The 25,762-nt window shown below is 42.9% G+C and overlaps 3 protein-coding genes across 3 annotated transcripts; 1 reads left to right on the forward strand and 2 right to left on the reverse strand.

Moving 5' to 3' along the window:
* Window positions 1-651: 651 nt before the first annotated feature.
* Window positions 652-3,761, forward strand: LOC127778877 (internal alternative NAD(P)H-ubiquinone oxidoreductase A1, mitochondrial-like). Its single transcript, XM_052305520.1, has 4 exons — window positions 652-776; window positions 1,502-2,405; window positions 2,508-2,734; window positions 2,833-3,761. The coding sequence occupies exons 2-4, from the start codon at window positions 1,565-1,567 to the stop codon at window positions 3,448-3,450; spliced, it is 1,686 nt and encodes a 561-aa protein (XP_052161480.1). The 5' UTR covers window positions 652-776; window positions 1,502-1,564; the 3' UTR covers window positions 3,451-3,761.
* Window positions 3,762-5,704: 1,943 nt separating this feature from the next.
* LOC127780629 (secretory carrier-associated membrane protein 1) lies at window positions 5,705-10,081 on the reverse strand. Its single transcript, XM_052307555.1, has 13 exons — window positions 9,738-10,081; window positions 9,331-9,393; window positions 9,095-9,202; window positions 8,906-8,968; window positions 8,560-8,593; window positions 7,853-7,975; window positions 7,373-7,435; window positions 7,190-7,283; window positions 7,067-7,112; window positions 6,909-6,976; window positions 6,396-6,444; window positions 6,174-6,239; window positions 5,705-5,976 (listed from the first exon to the last, which is right to left on the reverse strand). Exons 1-13 carry the CDS (start codon window positions 9,792-9,794, stop codon window positions 5,890-5,892), a joined length of 921 nt encoding a protein of 306 aa, XP_052163515.1. The 5' UTR covers window positions 9,795-10,081; the 3' UTR covers window positions 5,705-5,889.
* A 3,978-nt stretch (window positions 10,082-14,059) lies between these two features.
* LOC127778532 (brefeldin A-inhibited guanine nucleotide-exchange protein 5) lies at window positions 14,060-25,194 on the reverse strand. The gene is made up of 32 exons (XM_052305153.1): window positions 24,851-25,194; window positions 24,515-24,708; window positions 23,397-23,518; window positions 23,259-23,317; window positions 22,711-22,768; window positions 22,547-22,631; window positions 22,251-22,454; window positions 22,087-22,145; window positions 21,905-21,974; window positions 21,757-21,825; window positions 21,556-21,678; window positions 21,380-21,433; window positions 21,181-21,269; window positions 20,948-21,044; window positions 20,754-20,852; window positions 20,468-20,674; window positions 20,187-20,297; window positions 19,884-20,068; window positions 19,182-19,805; window positions 18,608-19,025; window positions 18,017-18,256; window positions 17,792-17,915; window positions 17,532-17,680; window positions 17,091-17,444; window positions 16,723-16,889; window positions 16,424-16,641; window positions 16,159-16,322; window positions 15,450-15,566; window positions 15,224-15,360; window positions 14,863-15,151; window positions 14,656-14,751; window positions 14,060-14,570 (listed from the first exon to the last, which is right to left on the reverse strand). The coding sequence occupies exons 1-32, from the start codon at window positions 24,963-24,965 to the stop codon at window positions 14,508-14,510; spliced, it is 5,160 nt and encodes a 1,719-aa protein (XP_052161113.1). The 5' UTR covers window positions 24,966-25,194; the 3' UTR covers window positions 14,060-14,507.
* Window positions 25,195-25,762: the final 568 nt, after the last annotated feature.

Below are 25,762 nucleotides of genomic sequence, written 5' to 3' on the forward strand. Positions count from 1 at the left end.
CTCCGTGTAATGCTGCCTTTTCAAAAGCCTTATCTTATCCGCTAAAATTTAAATTTTCAACTTTAAATTTGAAGTTGATTTTAAGATTTTTCATCGAAGTTTTTTTTAGTCTTCCCTTTTAGATCGTTATGAACACGTATATATAAGTTTTATTCACAAATTATTTTTCATTTGCCTGTTTTTCTTATTCCACGTACCACGATGGAGCCACAAGTGTCCAGACTTGAATGAAATAATTACCCCCTCCAGATCCAAGCAAGTTCAAGAGCCATTCAACCAAAAAAAAAACTCAACCTAAAAAAACTTAACCTAGCAGGGGTCATCCCCTTCCTGGATATATGGTAGTCAGGGTTGATTTTTTTTTTTTAAGACGGAGGGAGCGAAGCAAACGAATCTCCACCGTCCGATCAAACAGCGTCTCATACTTAAGGTGGTGTTTGAAAGTCCTACAGGTAGACGAAATGAATCCTACCCAGGAAGAAAGAAATTAAAGCGGGGCCCATCCAGCCCGTGCCGTGGGACGTGCGTTTTCTTCTTCTTGCAGCACAAGCCGCGGCCGTGAGATCTTCCGGCAAGCACGGGGAAGGCTCGCGCTTATAAAAAGAAAGAAACAGATCTTTTCGGTTAAATAAATTTTAATCAAGAAAAAGAGAGAGAAAGGCTTCTCTTCTTCTTCCTCGTATTGCTGCTGCTGCTTTTGGTCTCCTCCGGTGAAAGCGACGGGCCGTGATGGTGCAGCTGCCGTCGCGCTCGTGGTGAAATCTTGGACACTGCCGGTAATTTCTTGTCATTTTTTCCCCTTCTTTTCCTCGAGTCTGGGTGGATTACGCACGCACACAAAAAAAGAAAGCTGGGGTTTCTCTTCAATGCGATTCGAGGGCGAATGGGGATGACGCACGAAGCCCCTGCGGCGGGCGGGCGAGACGACGAGCGATCGAATATCCTCAGGTTTTATTTTCTTTCCACGCCGTTCGCTTCCCGCAATCTTGTTTCCTACGTACGACGATGACGAGTCCACTCGGAATATCCCCGGAGGAATCCATGGTGGATTCAACGAATCATCAAAACTACCAAACCGTGGAGTAGTGTGTGTGTGCCGTACTGTTGAAGTCTGGCCGTTTCGCTGGGTCGCGATCTTGTGCAGCACACGCCGGCCCGAGAGAAGGTTCCGATTCCCATCTCTCAGCCAGTTTTCTTGGAGAAGAAACGTTGTTGTACACTTTATTATGTATGGCGTGATAAATTTGGAGAGTTCGTTTGCTCCAAAATTCTTGGGGGAGGGAGATTGGTCAACACCGATGTGCTTCTAGTACTTCTCTTTTCTCACTGGGCTCCATTTTCCAAGGAAGAAAAATGCGAAGCCAAGTCTCGTTTCGTTCGTGTATCATGTTTTTTTTGGGTCGCTTTCTTTGTGTGTGTGTATATATATTCCTCGTGCTGTTGTTGCCATCAGATCAGTTATGTGAGATTCAAATTGACAACTCTTTGAATTGATCTGCAGGTTCTCGTGGTAATTCTGTAGTTGTTTTTTTTTCGAGTTCTTGTGTGGGGCGAAGCGAAGCAGATGGCGTGGTCGAGGATTGCGAGGGGCTCGCAGCTCACGCAGCCGCTCTCGAGGATTCTCGCCGAGGGCAACGCGGCCGCCACCCCGGCGGCGTACGCGCTGCGCAATGCGGCGGCGCTGGGCCAGCGCGCCTCGTCGGCGTCGGCGTCGTCGTCGTTCCACAGCCTCGCGTTGGCGGGGCTTGCTGACAAGTACGCGGCCGGCGCTGCCGGGCGGCTCCAGCCGAGCAGGGGGATCAGCACGACGTCACCTGCGCTGCGCCCCGCGGCGGAGGCGGCGGCGAGGGTGGTGGAGTGCTCGGACGCCGCCGACGAGGCGGCGGCGGCGGCGGTGCCGGACCTCGGGCCCACGCGGCCGGGGGAGAAGCCGCGCGTGGTGGTGCTCGGGACGGGGTGGGCGGCGTGCAGGTTCCTCAAGGACGTGGACACGCGCGCCTACGACGTGGTGTGCATCTCGCCGCGGAACCACATGGTGTTCACGCCGCTGCTGGCGTCGACGTGCGTCGGCACGCTGGAGTTCCGGTCCGTCGTGGAGCCCGTCAGCCGCATCCAGTCGGCGCTCGCCACCCGCCCGGGCTCCTACTTCTTCCTCGCCTCCTGCACCGGCATCGACACGGGGCGGCACGAGGTGCACTGCACGGCGGCGGACGGCGACGGGCTCCCCGCCAACCCGTACAACTTCAAGGTGTCGTACGACAAGCTGGTGATCGCCAGCGGCTCCGAGCCGCTCACCTTCGGCATCAAGGGCGTCGCCGAGAACGCCATCTTCCTCCGCGAGGTCAGCCACGCGCAGGAGATCCGCCGCAAGCTGCTCACCAACCTCATGCTCTCCGAGAATCCAGGTACGCTTTCAACAACACCTTGCATTTGCACCTCGTCCATGGCGTCCATGGCGATGGTTGCTCGATCAGTTCTTGATCGTTTTGGTGAATGATGGTGTGTAGGCTTGTCGGAGGAAGAGAAGAAGTGCCTCCTGCACTGCGTCGTCGTCGGCGGGGGTCCGACCGGGGTGGAGTTCAGCGGCGAGCTCAGCGACTTCATCACCCGCGACGTGCGGGAGAGGTACGCTCACGTCAAGGACTACGTCAAGGTCACCCTCATCGAGGCCAACGAGATCCTCTCCTCCTTCGACGTCGGGCTGCGCCAGTACGCCACGGACCACCTCTCCAAGGTACTACATGACCGAGACGATAGGAAAGATTAGTCGTTCTTCGTTCCGCTATATCGACTAACTTTTTTTTTTTGGGTTTTAACACTAAATCGTTGCAGTACGGCGTGAACCTGGTGCGCGGCGTGGTGAAGGAGGTGAAGCCGAGGGAGATCGAGCTGAGCGACGGGAGCCGCGTGCCGTACGGCGTCCTGGTGTGGTCGACGGGCGTGGGGCCGTCGGAGTTCGTGAGATCGCTGCCACTCCCCAAGTCCCCCGGCGGGAGGATCGGCGTCGACGAGTGGCTCCGCGTGCCGTCGGTGGAGGACGTGTTCGCGCTGGGCGACTGCGCCGGGTTCCTGGAAGGGACGGGGCGGGCCGTGCTGCCGGCGCTGGCGCAGGTGGCGGAGCGGGAGGGGAGGTACCTGGCGCGGGTGATGTCGAGGATCGCGGCGCAGGATGGCGGCAGGGCGGGGCGCGCGGTGGGGAGCGCGGAGCTCGGGGAGCCGTTCGTGTACAAGCACATCGGGAGCATGGCGTCGGTGGGGAGGTACAAGGCGCTGGTGGACCTGAGGGAGAACAAGGACGCCAGGGGGGTGTCCATGGCCGGGTTCGTCAGCTGGCTCATGTGGCGGTCGGCGTACCTGACGAGGGTGGTGAGCTGGAGGAACAGGTTCTACGTGGCGGTCAACTGGGCCACCACGCTCGTGTTCGGCAGGGACAACACCAGGATCGGCTGAATTTTTTTGTCGGGATTTGGCTGGAACGTGTGTTCAGTTCTCTGAATAATCCACACGTTCTGGAAGAGAGGGATTGGAAGATTCTTTTTTTTTACTACTTGTTTTCTTAATTAAATTTCATCTATGTAAGTGATGATTTATTAATTGTTTTATACGGTTGAATAGTAAGCGTCCATGGAAAATATTGGATGCTTCACCAGTCCACTGCACTCACTCCTCCACCAAGTATCAACATATAATCATCGTCTACACGACTCGAAATGTTAATGGCCGTGATATAACCCTTTCTACAGGGTAAGATAATAAGAACTTCTCGAGCATAACTATGTGGTGCGTCACAGGAAGAGATGATTCCCCTTGTTCTATTTGGGTCGATCTGTTTGGATCAAGGCACACTTTGCAGTCCTCGGGCGTCCATAGTCTTTGTCCCCAACCTGCCATGACCTGGTTCTTGGGTGGTGGCTTTGGTCCCATGTATGTGATAACATAGAGGACGTGTGGCCATCTCCGAACAATCTAGGGGCACACTTCATCTCTGAACAGTTCTAGGACACACTTCGACTCAAGCCGGTTGATCCAAACAGAGTTTCGAGCATTCAACTTTTTTTAAAAAAGTTTGGATCGAGCCTAGAGCTCTAGACTAGGGAGGTGTTAGCCCACAACCAATACAGTCTGACATCTTGACTTTTTTCCCACTGTCCAACCCCCAACCCGGAATATTAATCCGTATGTGCAATGTCGTGTTCCAATGTGGTCGCAGGCATGCGGTAGAGAATTAGGAATTATGCCGGCCAACCTATCGGCAACAAACATTGTGCGCAATCTCAGTTTCAGCTACGACGAGTGATCCCGCGGCGATCGTGCAGCCTTGCAACCACCATATCGAACAAGAGATAGGGGAGGCCAACTTGGGCTGGGACTTGATACGGATGAACTCACCAACAACTTGGGCCGGAACGGGATTACCGTGTATGGGAATAGGTCCACATGCCATCCCTCAACTTCACATTGAGTTTACATCCTTTATTCCCAGTACCAAAAATTTTTACCTTTAAACTATACAAAACCGTGTAGGAAGAGTCCCATGGCAGTATCAACAGCTGGTTTAGCTGACGTGACGTCCTAGTTAGAAAAAAAAATGGTGGGATTCACATGTCAGCATCTACTCGCCAATGAGGTTTGCCTCGGCGCCTCGCTTGTGTTCTAGCTCCAACCTTTTGTTCCTGTTCGCCCGCGGACCAACCTGATGAGGCCAACCAAGAACACAAATCCCCACATCACCAATCCACACAACTTACACAAGCTCGCAGCTTGCGCGGGATGGGAGAGAGAAAACTCTTCTGAGATTTTCTCTCTCTGCTTTTGTTTCTTGGATTGGTCCACGATTCTTGGGGCAGCGGCGCCGTCGATCTGGTATTGTGAGGAGAATAAGAATCAGAGGCAAGTTTCTTGATCTGATGATGGCAAGCACGACGTCGATGACGACCGCTACCTCTGCCGCGAAGACGTAGGTAGGGTTGGCTGCGTCTGCAACCGCGGCGGGAGACGTGTGTACGAGGGTCACCCCAGTGACATGGTGCAGTGCGGCTGGCAACACATGCATGGGGCGTGGTTCGGCGTGGGAAAATGAAAAGAGAAAAAGAGAGTGGGCGATGGGCCCCACCATATTTTTTTTATTTTCTTTTTTTTACTATGTTAGCTAAACCAAGTGCTGATACTACCATGGGATGATGGGACTCTTGTTGCACGGTTTTTTACAATTTAGGTGTGAAGATTTTTGGTATTAGGAAAAGAGGTACTATCTCCGTCCCAAAATAAGTGTAGTTTTACACCGTTTATGTCGAACGTTCATCTATTCGTCTTATTTAAAATTTTTTTTATGGTTAGTATTTTTATTATTATTAGATGATAAAACATGAATAGTACTTTATGTGTGACTATTTTTTTCTCATATTTTTTTTTTAAATAAGATGGACGATCAAATGTTGTACACGTAAACCCACAGCTACTTATTTTTGGACGGATGTATTATCAATTAAACTTTGATGTAGAGTTAAGAGACAACAAGTAGACTTATTCCCCATGGACGAGTCACCAACAAATAGCATTTGATTGCCTATCTGATTTGTTTCCTGTACATATAACAAAGAGAATTCTTTCATGGGCTGAATCATTCATTGGTGTCGATTTATACTTTTTTAGCCCAGACGAAAACGAAAATGTTCTACGCTAGTAACACCAGCTGTAAAGCCTGTAACAAGTAACAACTGCACATTCTCTATATTGATGAATCAAGAGGACAGGTCATACAACGTCACTGTAACCTACTAACAATTTGAAATTGTAGTCAGCAAACAGGGAAAACATATATGTTCGTTTATACCACAATCTATCCATTCCATCAGAGATATGAGTCGGACCAATAATCTTTTCTGATAATTAAAAAGCTGCCCGCATAGCACCCCTAGTTGCATCACGCTTCATCTCAGCAGCTTTTCCACTTCCTCGGAAGTACATGTACACTTGCTGCATTCACAAATGTCAAAACGGCTCAGATAGACTACTTGAGAATTTATTTCATAAAAACATACTTTCTCCGTTTTATATTACAAGACTTTCTAGACACATATGTCTAGATTTATTAACATCTATATGAATATGGGCAATGCTAGAAAGTCTTATAATATGAAACAGAGGGAGTATTTGTTATTCGCAGGACTGACCTGGATAACCCAGATGCTGAGCAATGATTCGACGCAGAACAATCCAAATCCAACAAAGTAGAAGATCTGCAAAGAAAAATTACACCAATTACTTGACCGACAAGATCAGAAAGAGTTTTTTCGGTAGGCATCTGAAAGGTAAGTTGATTATCTTCATGAATCAAAAACTGCATATCTAACCATAGTTACTTAGCATCTAACAATAATGCGATGCACACTTACCCCCACCAAAGCATTCTTGCTGATGAGATCAATTGCTGGCAAAATCCCCCTGCGGGAGTATAAAATAAGCATTAGTTCATGCAAGTTCAACTCTCACAGACACTAGAGAATCCTTAGGCCCACCCTCCTCGCTACACTAGCTAAGAAGAAATCCATCCAATCATATTTTTTTTAGTATTTATGTATGTGTTAAACAGAGGAGCTTCAGATCCCACATATTGAAGTGCCTATTTTTGTTGTTTCTATTGAAAAGATGAATATACTACCACTTCATGAATCATAACTTAAGCTCAACTAAGGAAACTCCAACATCCAGGGAAGTTAAATCAAATAGTACAATGTTCTTATGCGTCAATATTATATTGCTGGAAAGCAGGTGCATCAAAACTTGCATAGACAAGCAGACCACTTCACTGATAAAAAAAGCCATTTGTACAACATGCAAGTAGGTCACCCTTTTAGTTTCAGTTTCCATATTCCCATTGACAGAATATGAACAAGCAGGGAACTTACGCCAATGATTTCCCCTCGAAGACAACAGGAGGAGCCACAGCAGAAAATACACAGAAAAGAATATGGAACTGCAAAGACAGGAAATTCAAGAATTATGTTCCCACACATTCAAAATCACCGAATATCTTACAAACATATAACAAGGACTCCTCACTTACCAGGTAAACCAAGAAGAACAATCCAAACTTCAAGGCACTATCAGTCCTACAAAACAAGTGTCCAATAAATGTTACTTACTCATATACACAAGAAAAGCATGGAGAAGTTCGCAGAAACAATACCTCATAGCATTATACAGAGGTCGATACCATAAAACATATGCACCAGGAACCCCAGAGATGAAGTAGATGATTGCCAGCAACCATATCTTCACGCCTGAAAATGGACATAGCATTATTAAAGGATTACAGCCTTAAAGAACTGGTCAATATGTACAAGCAACGCCAGAAGTGTCATGAGTATACCTTCCCCCTTGACCCAAGCTGAAGTAACTGCTATGACGTTCCAGAAGAGACAGCAAGCCAATCCTACTCGACACCAAAAAAAGTTGTCTTAATTTTGCATATAACAGAATGGAATGTTGAAATAATTCATAAGACAGCCTTTTATTTCTAACTAGAAAAATAAATGGCAGAACTTGAATATAATTAAGAAAATCTCAAAAGCTCATCCCTATTGTTTTAGAATTCTTATTAACTTGACTTGCAATGCAGACAGTCACAAAATCTCACTAACGAAATTCTAATGATAAAACATGTGACTAAGATCGTAGGAGACTGGAAAATTTGCCTTTCCAGTTTTACAGTTGAAGGTGCAGAATTTCTGAAAGAAGGGTGAAAATGCAAACTTTGTAGAAGACTAAAATGCTTGTCCATTATGCAGTTAAAACGTTACCGAAGTGCAAGAGCATCAAGATTTTGGGAATCTGACAATCAGAAGCATACCAAGAAATGATGCAAATGCAACATATTGCATTCTTTGAAGGTGACTCGGTATCTCATTGGTGATATCATGATGGATGAGTGGCAGAAATGGAGGCCAGTTTTTCTCCTCAATGACAATACCAGCTGCAAAAGTGTTATACCAATAAAGTAGCATAAGTTTAATAGCCCGTGAGAAATGTTTAATGCATAAGTTATATTAGTCTGAACACCTTGTTATTCTAAAATGAACTACAAGGATCTACAGCTCTATCATGAAAGCTACACGGTATACGGATAACATTTTTGAAAAAAATAGTAAGATACACTTGTTTTGAGATTCCCTTTTATCTGTCACTTATCCTGGCCGGGGTGTGGCCTTTCTAACCTGTGCTACACTGTAAGCTGGTTTCCCCCAGCGCTGCCACTTTGGCTTTCAGTAAAAGCTGGGTCCTTTGGACCTTTCGTCTAAAAAAATACTTGGTTTGAGAAACTCTCGCTAATGACGTTACCAGTACAACATTGCAGTTGCATTTCACACAATCGCAATTCACATGTAACAGATTAAGAGTCACATATCATTGCCACATTACCTCATAGTTTGTACTATGTAATATCTTAAATGGCATAGTTCTAATATAAGGAATCCTTATGATCACATGAGTCAACAGAGAATATTACAAAGCAACATTGTTTCTATGAATTAGTGAGTAAAGAAAATGAGCTTTTACCTCGCGCTGCAGCCTCCTCCCTCCTTTTTAGCTCCTGGTCAACAAATGAAGATAATAATGTATAAATGTAACAATCACAAACTAACAAACCATCATGGATCAAACTAATTATGTCTAAGTAAAGCATAGAATTCCTTGTGCAGGTAGTAAGCTGATTTTTAGAGAGGAAAAGAACACTGCATTACAAATTTATGATTCTGAATACTTCAGGCTAAGGACTAATGTCTGCTGTGTTTCGCACAAAAAATTAAGACCAAGAAGCATCAGATTACAACAAACTCTTTTGTTGACCTATCGTAATGGACACAACTAATGGGTGATACAACTGCATATGTTCATGGTGTACCTTCTCCCTCTTGTTCAATTCCGCTTCCCTAGCTTGCAGCTCCTTTTCCCTATTCTTCAGGTCCTGAGTATCCATACATCACACATTAGTAAAAAGCGACATTAGGTACTATTCCATGAAAGATCCTCTACTGTACTGCAGTCTAGCTGCAGTTCAACTGAGACGGATAAACTACACATTCATACAAACCTTGGAAGAGTCAAGAGGGATATCCACCGTAGCCCCAAAAGCTGCGGGCTCAGGGGGAAGAGGCGAAAGCCGCGAATTCGACGACACAGAAGGCACATTCCGTGGATTCTGCATTGCAGTACAGATTAAACAGTTGGTAGGTAACAAACCAATAATTGCGAATTCAAGTATTCAACCCCCACCGAGGCACCGACAAAATGGTCCAACTGAGAAGAACAGAACACCGAACAGCTTACCGGCATGTAGAACGCGCCGCCGCCATAGCTGGGCTGCCCTCCAGCCTTACCACGCGCTTGTTCCTACAGAGAAACAAACGAAAACAAATTCATCCGTGCCCGCACAAACGAGGGTTTAGGCACCAATGCAATCATCGCAACACCCCCCAAATAAAAAAAAATCCCCCTAAATTTAGCGTCGGTGATACTACAATGCGAGAAAAAAAAACAATAAAAACGGCCACCGATTCACCCACGGCACACGGTTAGATCTGCGGCCGCCAACCAGATCCAACCACGAACGAAGAACACACACGCCACTCCTCAGAACGCGCACGGAGGAGAAGGGCAAGGAAACACGAAACCAGATCCGCTGCGCCCGGCGGGAACGTGGAGAAAGGGAGGGAGGGAGAGGATGGGTTCCTCACCGAGAAAGGGTTCACGTCGTCCTCCTCGAAGGGGTTGCTGTCGTAGCGCCCCGCCATCTCGGCCCCGTCTTCCCCTTCCCTCGGGGGTCGGCTTGGGCTTGGGCTCTCGCTCGCGCCGACAATGATGGCGGTGGAGAGGAGTAGTGGGGTGGGGTTTTCTCGGGGGAGAGGGAGACGACGAGACGAGGAGTCCTGCCAAATACAGCGGCCGCGCACGCACGCACGCACCGCCGCCCCCACCGAGGCAGATACGGACGAGTGACCGCGACGACTCTCGGTGAAGAAGGGGAGGGGGAGGCGGGTGGACGCGCACACACGCGGAACGGAATGGCCTCTGCACTTCTGCAGCTTGTAACCGCTCGCGGGGCCAACCCTCTCTGTGTTTTTTATTATTTTCTTGCTCCCAATCTTATTGGTCCCACGGTTTATGGAAATATTGGGTCCACTCACATTATGTGGGCGCTTTTGTAACTGGCGCCTCGTCGCCATGGAACAGCCAAAAGAGCCCAAACCGTGTGAATTATCCCAGGCTCACAGTGCCCTACACTTTTGTCTCGTTTTTTTGAAGAGAAACACGTTACAAACGTAGACGCTTACAACACATACGTACTTAGGCTCTGTTTAGTTTTCAGAAAGTTTTTTCCAAAAACATCACATCGAATCTTTAAACACATGCACGAAGCATTAAATATAGATAAATACAAAAACTAATTGCACAGTTAGGAGGGAAATTGCGAGACGAATCTTTTGAGCCTAATTAGTCCATGATTAGCCATAAGTGCTACAGCAAACCACATGTGCTAATGACGGATTAATTAGGCTCAAAAGATTCGTCTCGCGGTTTCCATGCAAGTTATGAAATTAGTTTTTTTTCATTCGTGTCCGAAAACCCCTTCCGACATCCGGTCAAACGTCCGATGTGACACAAAAAAATTTTCATTTCGCGAACTAAACGGGGCCTTACCATATCCTTAAGAACATCTCCGAAATATTAGGTTAACATATCTTAAAATTAACGAAGTCACCATGGGTCTATGTCTACCACTGAAAGAATAATTATTTGTAAACATGTCTACTAGTAAAAGAATAATTAACCATACATACAAGTACACAAGTCTGGATTTAAACTCGAATAGTCTGGTTCCACCATAGGGATCCTAACCAATTGGGCTACGATCACTTCACACTTTTTGGCTCATGTTTGCTCTCTTTTCAAACGTTTTTATCTCAAATTAGGGTAAAACATAGTTCTACTAAATTTCGGTCTAAAAATCTACAGCTCTCCCCAAACGGTCTCATATCTTGTAAGGACTAAACGTTTTTTTATTTACGATCTCAGTAAAAAGAGGGCTAATCCATACTCCTTCCGTACTCGTAAAGGAAGTCGTTTTGGACAGCGACACGGTCTCCAAAACACAACTTTGACTTCTTTTTTCTATAAAAATATTTATTGAAAAGTGATATATGTATACTTTTATGAAAGTATTTTTCAAGACAAATCTATTCATATAATTTTTACATTTTCAAACTCAACAACTTGAGAGTTATTCATAATTTATATTATCAATATTTGACTTAAACATTGTACTAAACGACTTCCTTTATGAGTATGGAGGACATCCAGAAATACTCTTTTCACAATTTTCAGCTCACCCAACCTATGAAGCACTGATACGGCAAAGCAGCCGCGTGTTTGTGTCCGACACGGGATCGGATACGGACACGTATCTGACACGGCCAGATACGTTTTAAAATAAATAAATAAAATAATTCCTGATACGTTTTTGATACGTTCCGATACGGTCCCGATACGTATCGCATACCCAACCAACCTATGCCGCCTCTCAGCTCTCACTCTCGCCTCTCTTCCGCAACGCTCCAGCGCCGCCGCCGCCGTCGGGCTGCCCCGTCAGCTGTTGCCGCCGCCACGCTGCGCTCCGTCTCCACCTCCGACGTCGGCACAACACCGTCACCACCGACACCCCTCACACGCTCCAGTGTCATCGCTGCTGCCGGGCTGCCTCGTCGACTGTCGCTGCCGCCGAGCTGCGCCGGTGTCGCGCGCTGGGCTGCGCCAACGCCGGCACAACACCATCACCACCGATCTGTTTTCTGTTCGTTCCCTTGTTGAGGTAAATAATAAATCCCCTCTTTTGGCCTTCTATGCACTGCAGCAGTGCAATACTGCAATGCTCTTCTTATTTCTTTTAGAGATTTAGTTGATCTGCAACAATGCAATGCCCTTCATCTTTTCTTAGTATAAGTACTATCTTTTTTTCTTAGATCCCATGGATTATCGAACTGGAAGCTCAAGTGCTAGTGCATCTAGCCATCCTAGTGGTAGTCCGGCTCCTAATTCTGCTGCTGATTTATCAAGAGGAACTAGTGGTTCAGCAAGAGCAAGCAACCTCTTTAATTTGTCGTCTACTCCGTATGCACTATTTGTGGTCTAGCACTTATTCACAATCTATTTTTGCCCTGTTCAATATATATATATATATATATATATATATATATATATATATATATATATATATATATATATATATATATATATATATATATATATATATATATATATATATATATATATATATATATATATATATAGGACACTCATACGGGGCACCATGGTGCCCGGGCACCATGGTATCAAATGCACAAAATCACTCAAATTTTTCAAAATTTTCAAATTGTGAGTATATACCTAGTTATAATAATTCGATTCATACCTATACCTATCAACAAAACAACTCAAATTTAACTTTATTTCACAATCCATGATTACATACCTAACTAATTATATGTATGCATGCTATATACCTAGAATCAAAATCTAACAAAAACAAGTTCAAATTCAGTTCAAACTTGCTTTGAACTAGTTAGTAAAGTAGTTAATGTTAATATCTAAGTAATTGAAAAAGTTTCATACTCATTTGAATTGGGTATATACTCAATTTCAACAATGGTGCCTGGACACCATGGAGCACCAAACAAATTTACTATATATATATATACATATATATATATATACATATATATATACATATATACATATATATATACATATATATATATATAACGTATTACCGTATCGTGTATCCGTGTCCGTATCCCCGTGTCCGGGTAACATAGCACCCAACTACCCAAGTTCGTTCATCCAGCAACCAAGACACCAAGTGCTTGGCATGAGGCAGAAAACTATCGTCCTAGACCACCGTTTCGTGAATCATGTGAGTTCATGACTCGTGGGAAATGGATTCTGCTTTCTCTTCACATGCTTGAAATGTGCTTAGCAAAACAGAGTTCGCTTACTGGTGAAGGTCGCCATCTCCACCGCACTCCACCAATTTCGCTTTCAAACGCTTCTATTGGCCGTCATACGCTTGAGCTTTCCCAGATTACTCATTATTACTATCTTTGTTTATTTGTCATGGTGTTACTACCAGTACCAGTTAGAATTAAGCTGGCAAGCATGAGATTAGTTGGGTTAGCTTCTGTTTATTTGTCATGGTGTTACTACTAGTACCAGTTAGAATTAAGCTGGCAAGTATGAGATCAGTCGGGTTAACTTCTGATGAACGGGGGCACATCTATAATCGACCTCTGTCGGTCTCTGGTGTTCTGTTTGTCTATTTTCTAGTTATGCAATGCACTAACGCATGATGACTAAACAAGCACCAATGCCCTAGTTGTGGATGATTCCTGTTCACAAGCCAACTGAGACCTGTACGAATAAGCAATAATGCAGCTTTAATCCGTGGCAACTAACTAGTGACTTGACAAGGTACAACGCCCAGTATCACACAAAGGGGCACATCACTTTTTTCAGCTACCACTTAGCAACTATACAACGAACACCGTGTACTCAGAATTCTAGTAACTTCACACCCAGCACCAGCAGGGCACAATGATATCAACTGCTTCCTCCGTCCCAAAATATAATAATTTTTAGGTAAGGTATGAATTTGGACATGTGTGCATGTCCAAATTCATACCTAAAAATTATTATATTTTGAGACGGAGGTATGTAATCTACTACCTCCGTTCCAAAATAAGTGCAGTCATGAATTTCCACGTCTAACTTTGATCGTCCGTCTTATTTGAAAATTTTTTATAATTAGCATTTTTGTTTTTATAAGATTATAAAACATAAATAATACTTTACTCATGACTTATGTTTTTATTTTTTAAAAAAAAATTTAAATAAGACGAATGGTTAAAGTTAGGCGTGGAAAACTATGGCTACACTTATTTTGTGGGACGGAGGGAGTAGTGAAGAAACGAGCAAAGGAATTCTGCAACAATCGCAGAAACAGATATGACAACAATGATGACACAACTTTTATTGAATGCACCAACCTAGATGCTCTACCAAGAGTAATCTAGTATTGCCGTATAACAACACGCCTCGAGTACAATATCCTGAACAATGTATACATAGCACTAGCCAATGCTATTCCCTCGCCTCAATCCTCTACTTGCGTATAGAAGCATAGTTCCAGTCCCCGCATAGATAAATAATAATACATAGAACGAAAGTGGCAAGGAAAAATTTCATGCGCAACATGCAAAGCTAATTTTCTTGCGTACTTAGAACACCTGCAAAAACCTGAAGCTTGTCAATTTACAGCCTACCGAGCTCAGATGTGTGCCTTTAAGGGCGTTAAGCTTCTTTCTGACGCTCCATGTTTGCACAAAAATGCTAATAATACTGAATATACTCCAACAAGAGAAGATATATGCAACAGAAGGAGGTACAATCAGAACTCAGGGCATGAGTGGGGTAAGTTGTTTGCTGAAAAGGTCACCAAGGGCACCACGAACATCCATCTGCGGCATAACCACAATATTAGTACTCCACTACTACTAACGCCTTTAATGTGAAAACATACATCTATGATGGAAAAACATATACCTGATCACAGCAAATAAGTTTTGTAATTAATGGATAGAACTCTCTGATGTGCTTCTTGAATATCTGAGCGTCCATGATACACATTCCATTCAAAACCTGAAATTAAAACAGTTGAGAATGTGGGAATATAACATTATACGAAAGGATGAGATTTCGCAAAAGGCCCTATACACTACTATTAGAAGTTTAGAACCATATGCACTATACCTTGACAATAACTGGTGCTCTTAGGTCCAGTACACGGTGTATGTCTGCACTTGCAGCTTCCCCAGTGCTTGGCTGGAGATCAGAAGCATCTTTCAAGATCTGCCCACAAAACGAAACAAGCTTCCCTTCTGCGAGGCTCTTGAGCTTTTCATGTTCATCAGATTCTATGACGTGCCCATTTGTATCCTCACTTGGGTCATTCCCATCATGTTCCACAGTTGATTTCTGAAGAATCTCCAAATAGATAGCAGTTCCAGCTAGTTCCTGGCGAAGAAGATTCAGTGGAGGCCTACACAATTAAATTTCAACTGTTAGAGAACTCCTTTGGGAAGTTAAATTGCATGTAGTCTTTAAGAATTACCTTTCTGGGGGTATATGGTGCATCCTGGTTCGAAGATTTGAAGTTGAGTTATAGGAAGAAGCAAATTCTAGGAGTGATAGCAAAATATCCATTATTGCAATCTGCTGTGTGGTTTTTAGCCTGCTCCAGTACCTCTTCTGCAAAGTCCATCAAGAAGCACAAGTTAGTACATGTTCACAAGCAGAATTTGTTCATACATCAGACTAATAACCATCATATGGAGTACCTGTATGCTGTCAATGGCCCCAAGTAGCAGTAATTGAGTGATACATTTACTCCTAACAGTCTCCATCATAGGATTCTCTTCATCGTCAGTTTTGTCAGCCCCGTCAGCATCAGGTGCCTTCGATCAACAAACAGGAAAATTAAATACATATGAAAAACAAGCCAACTATGGAGAAAATCCCATTCAGTACTTCAGTACCAAGTGTAATGATGGTATGTTGCTGATATTATTAAGTTCAAAGGTGCATGAATGTCACGCCAGATGAGCTAGAACATGACTTTCAGCAAATAGTATAGTATTAACGATGGACAACAGCCAACATGTCAGAAGAGAATACATATATTCAAAATTATGCGTTGATTACTACTTATAATATGCGAACAAAATTGGCTAGCATATCAACGAAGTAATACCATTTCAAAAGTTTATAACTGTGTCTACAGATTTACTGATTTCAAACATTCCAGCTAGCTCTGTTCACACACAATGAACTCAGGTGTCCAGAAATTACTGCACGGTTCCATATTTTTGCCAGATATATAGGAACCAAAACAGGAAAAAAATATTACTAGTGATTTTTGTAAGGATACGCAATTGCATATGTATTGATATAGCAAGGAAAGGTACCAATGACAGTACGATCTGCTAATGTTCAAATCATAATATTCATCAATACCTAATCAATATGTGCAAGAGGAAAAACATGTACCTTCACAGGTGAGGGTGGCACAATATCGTCTGTACGACCTTTTGATTTGGAAGTAAGACTCCTGACCAAAAGATTGTCCATCATATTCCCCATAATTCTTTGTCCAAAGGTCTGACCCCGTGGGGAAACTGCAGGTTGTGCTCTCCCTGATGGAGATGGCAAACCTAGAGAAAGACAGAATTAGGTTAATTATCAGTATTCCAGTTCATATGGAAGCACTTGTCATTGTATAAAACAATTAATGGATATTTCAGGACTACCACACCTTCTGAATTGTCTAGGCTAGTCTGTGCATTTGTTTCCTGATGACCATCCTGTTCATCAATATGACGACTTATTGAAGCTCCTCCTTCCCTGCTATCATGGTAACTACTACCAAGACCGTTGGTCTCTGCTTCTCTTGAAAGTGATTGCTGATTGTTTGGTTTCTGAAATCCTACTGAATTGAGGAGTTCGAGAGGTTGGGTTGTGTATGATGCATCTCTGACAAGTGATATTAACATTAATATGTGAACAACAAAAGCACAATTAATTTTAATGGGAAAATAGAACTTGAGGAGATACCTAATGCTCTTTAGAAGTGTTTCCCAGTCGCTGTCACTGAATTGGTGACCACCAACCTCTATGAGATGAACTAAAGCTCCAAGAGCAATTGAAACAACAGTCTGGTCTGTTTTCTTGGCACACTCAAGCAGCAAGCCCAAAAGAGGTGGAAGCATAAATGACACCTCCTGCAAAGACCACAATAAGAACCAACAAACAACTTTCCAATTGGATCACTTGATTTATGTGCAGGACGATTGAATTGTATTGCCTTAAAGATAAAGGAAATAACTAGAAAATAAAATGTTTCAGCACAGTTGACATTCTAATAGACCCACACAATTTCTAGGAAGCAACTAAAATCAGCAGGGGAGAACAACATACATTACCTTGTAGAAAGTATTAAAAAGGTTGCAGATTAACTGCAGAGAATGAATGCTGGTATCACGAAGCCAGTCATCCCCAGAAGAAAGGCCATCCCTTCCAGCATGCCTTACATGATCAAATATGGGAAATAGTACACGATGAAAAATGCTCTCCCAAAAAGGTGAGGAGAATTTATGACCTCTCTCATTCAGAAGATCAAACAACACTTCAAGTGCACAGTGTCTAACTTCTGGTCTGGGGTCTAAAGTTAAATCTGATAGGCCAGCTAGCATAGGAAACCAATAATGCTCAGTAACATCAAAATGGGCCTCTGGAACATCATCAACAGGTTTAACAGCACCACCAGGAATGCAACCCTGCAAATGAAAAGAATGAGGCCAAAAAGATCAGGCCAAAAAGATCAAGTGTCCAGATGTGAATATAAGGGTGGTCACCATCCTAACCTCTGCCAAACGGTCTTCACATATGCGTAGGAGAGCGATAGCCTTTAAACTAATTCGAGGTGTGCATTTATTATTTGCGAAACCAATAAGACAGTTGACACAGTCCATGAAGCAATCACCAACAACTTGATCAAAATGCTCCAAGATAACTGCCAAACACATCCATTTAATCAAAAAACAATGATGATAATGGAATTTAACATTTTTGGAGAAAGTAAGAAACACTTCTAATGCTAGCAATTATATTCCTTTAAACTTACCTTGTTCTACATTTTCAAAAGCACTTTCAACAATATGTTCATTCTCATCATCAGCTGCCGCGGTGAATATCATGAACACACAACGCCAACCTGACTTTATGCTGCCAACTTTTGATTTGATCAACTGCATGTTCATATGGCAAGATTTTTCATTACAACATCATTTTATATAAAAGCACCAGATCATCAGATTTCAATTGTTTGATAAGACTTATGAAGGCCTACCTGAACAATGCAATCAACAATTAGACCACGGATTTTTTCACTGTGACTATTTCTCATTAAAATAACAAAAGGCTTCAATATGTCATTCTGAAATGTGAATTTGTTCAATTCTGCACGTTCCAAGTACTTCATACCAAGCTGCCTCAATGAGTCAATTGCATACATGGCAACTTTCTCCTCGTGGTGGCTCCCAGCAGCAATAAAATGCTGTGACAAGACAGACCATATTCTCGCCCACACCTACATGCACATGCATAAATGTAAGTTACTAGCTCAGATGAAAAAACAAAATATTTAGTCATGAGTTCAAGACATTGTATATCACAGCTAAAATTTAATATTGGGATGCCTCCCAGTTATAAAAAGATCCTGATGTTGATGTGCATTGCACTTGCACTTCAAACAGATGACAGGCTGGTGTTCAGTTACACAAGTCAAAATGGCTCCAGAAGTACAGGTATACTACTCTAGGTTTTCTTTAAGAACATGGAAACACATTTGACCAACTAGTTTTGCACTTCTGCAAAGATGTGGTGAATCGAACTCCAATGTAACAGGAATACCAAACAAACAATAAGAGACAGGACATACCAAACGTATCCGAGCCATATTATAGTAGCTTATCTCGACAAGCTTTTGTAAGCTAAAGACACGAGCAGGTGTCTGTTTCAGTTCTTCTGCAGAAACACCACAAAGAGCAGTGAAGAATTCAACAATGGAATCACTTGGTAATTTTACACTGTTTACAAAGACTTGTTCAGCAGGCTTCCCAGACAACTCTTTCAGTGACTGGACAACAGATTCTCTCGATATTTGATTTGATCCCTGCATAACAGTTGCAGCAATTGAAGGATTTGAAGTGATATATTCAAGCCTGGAGACACATTCTAAAACAGCATTCCAAGTATCTTGCAAAGCATCCATATCTGTGTCAGCTAAGCCAAGGAGGGTCCGTAAAGCCTCAACATTTTTACTACGCATTTCCTTAGGAGCATGCAAAAATGTAAACCTGCAAAAGGTTAAGAAAGAAACATAAGATATTGCATTCATATAACTTAGCGCATTACATTCATAAAATTAAAAAGACAATAAATGAATTTACATATAGAAGTTTGCCCAAGAACAACCAGTGTATATCCATAAATAGAAAAAATAATTTGCTTACCGCACTAAGGATGTCAAGAAAGCATAGCGCATGGTGTCCATCCCAAGAACACGAGTAAGATGGATGCCAGCCCTAAACCCTTCCATGCAAAGCACAACCCTAGGCTTGCTGTCACCTTCCTCCATGGTAACAGAAAATGTTGCAAGCAAAGGCCATCCTACAGCTTCAAGCATTGGCCTAACAAGCTCGACCTGCTGAGCAACATGAAAAACACCTCTCTTCTGTCCCTGATTTTTGAAAAGTGCTTGAGTCTGCTTAATGATTTTCTCACTTTCTGCTTTGGTATCACTTGCTGACTTCAGTCTTGGAAGAGCTAAATTGAGGATATTGACAACACCCCTTTCTTCTGTTTCTCGTCTGGGTTTATTAGATTTTGCTGAATCAGGGAAATCGTCTTTCATCTTTATCTCTTCCTGGACAATGGAATCATAAATTTCCTCCAAGAGCTCCTTTGGGGCACATTCCTCTGCATCACTCGCAGTGTTCATTCGTACGAAATCTGATTTTGACATTTTAGGCCACACCATTGGGTTGTGGGCGTCAGTATTCAACATTATAACAGCATAAGCAAGAACATAAGCAGTATCTGCATTTTTGAAAAGTCCAGGGTTATCAGCACAGTACCTGCAAGTCATAATATACCATTTGAGACCAGTGGTTGACATGTCAAATAAAAGTAGCATTAAGACTTTATACACATACCGCTCAGCAAACTTTTCCATTATGCGATCAATCTTTTGTGCCTCCCCAGGAAGGCGAAACCCTTTCAAGAACTCACGAATTGCAGCATCAAACTTCAATCCCGAAAATTTCATTGAATCAACATAAGCATGCATCACAGCAAGAGGGAACTCCTCATGTTGTCCCAAATATTCACCAATCATAGCCTGCAAAGTTACAGTTCACAAAAACTAGTGGTTAGTCCCACCTAGCAATAACAGTAAACTAATCCTTCTTTTACACTTGAGAAAAACTGCAAGAAGCTCATTATGTTTCTTGAATCACCTTATCCAAGCTAGAATTGCTCTTGAGAAAGTGAGCTACAGATGTTGCATTATTTTCGATCAACTTATTTAATAACAAATACTCAATCCCCCTTGCTGGTTTGCGATTGAACTGAAAAGGAAAGGGAAAAATACTTCAGTTACAATCAGCAATGCAGTAACAGCAAACTAGGTTAACTGCTACAAGAACATGCATGTATTTGGTAAACATCATGAGATAAAGATTCTTGATTGCAAAATAAATAAAACAAAACAAAACAATTAAAACAGCAACCTCCCTACCTCTGAGATTGCAGCCTCCATTGTTGACTTATGAGCTTTAGCTATCTCAAACTGATTGCGACCATCCTCTTGGCTCTTTATTTCATCACTTGTTATGCTCCTTGCAGAAGAATCATTTTCACAAGCTTCGGCAACACTCCCCTGTTTCGAGGAATCTCTTCGAGCTTGCTCCCAATCAACCAATGACTTCAAAATACTCACCAAACACTGCAATTTGGGTTTTACGAGTGATTAACATTATATACACTAAGGACAAAGATATCTTAGCAATTTGGATAACAGTAACCTGAAGAGATGAGCCTTTCACAGAAACTGTTTGAGAAGATGCGGCAGTGTTTGTATCCGCATTTTGAGATCCTTGTGCAATCCTTGAGAGTGCACTGACCTGATAGTGATACATGTTCAATCAGATATATCATGTGGAGATAGTTAGAAGAGATACTAGTTTTCTAGTGTAAAAATAAAATTCATCGTGCTCACCATGCGTTCAAAAAGGTTTGGCCCCTCAAGGTCACAATCATAATTTACAAACATGTCTGCAAGCATTTGTGAATCCTTGCAGACTTTCTCCAGCATCCTGGTTGACAAATAAATCACATAATATATAATGTGCAGCACCAAGATGATCTAAGATAGCAAAACAAATAGAAAATGAATATGACAAATAGGATTAAACATCACTTTTGAGATTCTACAAATCAAATGAGTCATACCTAAGGACACTGGCCCTTTGGCTGAGTGGACTGTCAGAGCTATCGAGAGACCTTAAAACTATCAGAGGAAAGAAGACACCGATCTCACCCTGCATAATTATTTGAGAAAACAGAAATTATCATGATACCAGGAAAAATCCAATACTGTAAAGTGCAAACAGTATGTCCATAATGTGAACTTAATTAAATATTATTTTACCTTCAGACTCTCTCGAAAACGAAGCAATAGAACTGCAAATATCCCACAAGCGTACTGCCAAAGAAGTAAAAGACGGTCAATATGATAATAACAGACAAATAACCCTTATTATAACTACAAGTCTATAATGACAAGGTAGTATGCATAAAAAATTGAAAAAACGATTAAGAAATTACCTGAAAAACAACCGCAGATGAAGACACAGCCGCTCGCAGAATAGCATAGGAAAGATAGGCTTTAACTGAATCGATGAAGTGGAAATTTTTGGTAAATGAATCACTGACTCCTTCTAGCAATCCCTGAAGGCTAAAGAGTTAGCACAGACCATCGAAACAAACAGGATTAGCAACATCCGAAGAACAAAGATGTGATTGAACCTGTAACAGTTCGAGTGATAGCAGCCTTGTCTTTGTAGCAACCTCATCACTCTCTTCCTTCATGCTCATCTACAAGGATGTAAATGATATTCAACTCCGGTCAAAGTAACATTATGTACGTTGTAAGCTATTCAATAAGAATACAAACCTTGCAGAGAGTCCGGAAGAGCAATAGTGCATCACGCTGTATTATGTTCACAGTGTCCAGGTCTATTCCACTGGAAAAAGAGGAGGGTTAGGGGTCATATGTAATCCGTAACTACAACCTATGAAGGACAGGTAAGTAGCATCACAGATACAGCACTAAAGACAGGTTAAAGCTTAACGAACCCTGATACTTTCTTTCCATCCTCAAGTTCAACAGCCTTGTCAAGAACAGCCTCCAACCCCTGCAAAATGATTTTTTGGATCAGATAGAACTAATAGAATACATATAAATTAGTGTGAGATGTCCTGATAGTAACATTAAACAATAAGCAAAGCAATTTCACTACCTTAATATCAGCTCCTCCTGCAAGACTCTGAAGCTCTTCAACAGATGCTGGAGATGCTTCTGTAGCTCGATTCAAGGATAGCGCATCTCCAAGAGTAATTTTTTCATCAGCTTGGTTACCAGTGGATACTTCACCATTCTCTGATTCCTCTGTGCTAGATGATGGTTCTTCTTTCATTGCAGAGCTGGCAGGTGGTACAGAAACCTGACAAAAAAGGCAAGGCACACACCTCGTTCCTTCAGTAAATCATCTCCCTTTGCATAATGACAATAGAAGTTATGGGGAAAATTTTTTGCCTGCTCAGATTCCATCCGCCTGAATACGATGCTGATCATCTGGGTTAACATGGCCTTTGAGGTAGCCTGGTTCACAGGGCTCTTGCTATGGAAATATTGTAAAGTATCAGACAGGTTTCCAAGTCAAAATACAGCAGATCATGAGGTGGTTATATAACATGTACCTGTTGAGAGCAATATTATAGCATACTCTAATCACTCCAAGCAAAGGTTCTCCATGTACTGCACTCAAACAAACAGCTCAAAATTATGTATGGTGTCTCCCGTTATTCTTCTATATGGATACGGAAAAGGGAGATACATGAAAGTCCCATCACAAGCCTTGTAAAGGCGATAGCTAGATTAATATCTTCCACTGTGTTTACTTACAGGATTTTTGTAAAAGACAACTGCAATTTCTTCATGAATTCACCAAAGAAAATGTAAGAAACAAAATAGCATCGAAAATTAGATAATCCCTGTTGCAGTGCTATGTACACAAAGTGTTTGATATGTTCATCTAATTCCCGTAGGCACTATTTAGTGGGTAAAACTTCAGGAGAAGGTCTGCCCACAGGGACCAACCCATAATGGATAATAAGATTAGCATTTGCCTAGCATGCCAGCATGATTCAAAGATGCCATATACAATATCGTGTTAGCTCCTAAACTTCCTAATAAATGGAAAGTTTGAGCAACATGGAAAATAAGCTTAGCAAGGTAAGTAGGTCACCTCTAAATCTATTTGAAGCAACAGCATTGAGAAGAACTTTCAAGACTTGGAGAACAGTGCTGCAACACAGATGTCACCCAGTTCAGTGCATGTGCAAAAGTGTGATCCAACATAATATCATCTTAAAGTGATGTGTACCTGTCAGAGGAGGTGTTATCAACACAACCGCAGACCATGTTCAGGATGTCAGTAAATAGAGGGGAATTTTTACCACCCTCTAAACCAGGGTCGCCTTCTAGATGGTCATAAGCAATAAGTTTCTGGTAATTGAAAATGGAACAGGTCAATCAGAAAATACATTTCAATTCCCGCAAAAAAAAAGAAAAGACATTTTTCAATAATTGTAGCATGTAAAAGAAAAGGTAAAACCTTGTTGGCAACGTAAAGGTGGTAAACATATATTACGGGCATGATTCTAGGTCCAAAATTTGATGTAATGAAAAGTAGTGGCAATTAGGGAATTCATATGGTCTGCAACTCAGCCAGGATGAGAAGCACTGCCTGACCAAACGAACAGGGAAATGGATCTTACACGTCATACGAAGACGATAACTAATAAACGGCATACCTGTATATCTATATGTATAGCAGCATGATGAGTCAAACTCTGATTTTCATTAAACGCTACTAGCAAAATGAATTGGCACATTAACCAAAAAAAATCCCATGAAGTGTTAAACTTAAGTAGGCATGTGTGTCCACCATGTTTGCGTTTTTTGATTTTGAACTATATGTAGCATTTTAGTGAAGTTAGTTGATGTGGATCTTGCAGTGCTGTATCAATTGTTATTCAGATGCTAACTATTAATTCTGATGCATTAATTTACTTTCTAAATCGCACTCTATATACAGTTGAAGTCTTTAACACAGCCTCTTCAAAGAAAGCTCATTACTGTATTGCATACTTCGATGATGCGTCTGCAAGACCCGTAGACTACTAGAAAAATTAAGCAGTCCCCCACCTCCAACCTAAACAACTACGGAGTATATAAAAAACTCGAGAAATTGTGCAACGCATCTTTAAATGTGAAATGAGGACTGATCCAGTCCGATATGAACGAACTATAATCCTAGACGGTACAAAGTGGTTGCCTCACGCGATGGACCAATGCCGTTCACAGGAGCTTTGGTGCTAAGGTGAGAGATCTCCCCACGCATCTCAACAATGATCGGCGCTAAGCGATAATGTAACACACTTTCTGCTACATGAGCATCGGGCCGGGTAAACAAGTACTAGCAAGGAGAAGATGAGTTACATGGAGGCAGTCGAGCGCGGGCTCGACGAGCTTGACGTGCTTGGTCTCGAAGGCGAGGCGGAGTGGCTGCAGCACCAGCTCGGCCTGAGTCCCCTCCAGCACGCGCCCCGCCGACGCCAGCACCTGCGTGATGGGCGCCGCCGCCGCGTCGCCGCCCTCCTCCTGTCCCGCCGCCGCCGCCCCCTTGATGGTATCTGCGACCCGCACAGCTCACAGTCAACTCACCCCGCACCAAACCGAGCGCCACGGCGTCGCGGCAGGGAGATCCCCCCACCCAATGCCCGGCAGCGAAGAGGAAGAGGAGGAGGAGGATGGGGCACGGGCACGGGCACGCACCGAGGTAGGACTGGATGGATTGCTGCAGCGCGGCGAACTTGCCGCGGTTGGCTGTGCACTCCTTGAGCATGGCCTCGAAGGCCCGCGTGACGAACCCTCCCGCGGCGCCCGCCATGGCCGCAGATCTCCTCCGTTGGGTGGCAGAGGAGAGAGAGGGGGTGGGAATGGTTTTAGATCCGAGGAGAGGGAGCGCTCATGGGGCGCGAGATCTGAGCTTTGGGGGGGGTTGGAGGAGGAGGACGAGGGGGTTGGATCTGTTTGTCTCGCTTCAGGCTCAGGCTCGGCAGCAGATCGCGAGGACCATTTTGCGAAATTGGCTTTTCCACGCCGGATTTGATACCTGCCTTGATCGGTGGAACGGTGGATCGCTTCGCTTCTCCTCTGCTACTGTTTTGCTGCCAGTTGACTGCCCCGCGGTGGATACCTGCGAAATTTTGTTACAGAATCCGTGTGGAAGGTGAGTGGGCCAGTGGGCCTGCCAGAAGACAAGCGGGCTCTCGTATAGTATTCCACCTCGTACTTCCTTCATTTCACAATATAACTCATTCTAACATTTTTCACGTTATATTGATAATAATAAATCTAGATAAATATATATGTCTATATTCATTAACGTCAATATGAATATGAAAAATGTTATAATGACTTACATTGTGAAACGGAGAAATGCTAGAATGACTTACATTGTGAAACGGATGAAGTAATATTTTTCTATAACTTTTGCAGCGCGTGACATGATAGAAAAAAAACAACAATGTTTAGATCGGCACCGTGCATATAAAGTGTTTCTTCTTGCGTTCGGCGAAACATTTTCATGCATATTATGTCATAGTTTTGTTCATGTGAACCATGTCAATATAAGTATACTCATGTGTTTTTTTTTTGTTTTCACCATGTTTTTCTATAAATTGT

This window comes from Oryza glaberrima, chromosome 7, assembly GCF_000147395.1.
Source record: "Oryza glaberrima chromosome 7, OglaRS2, whole genome shotgun sequence".
NCBI classification, from domain to species: Eukaryota; Viridiplantae; Streptophyta; class Magnoliopsida; order Poales; family Poaceae; genus Oryza; species Oryza glaberrima.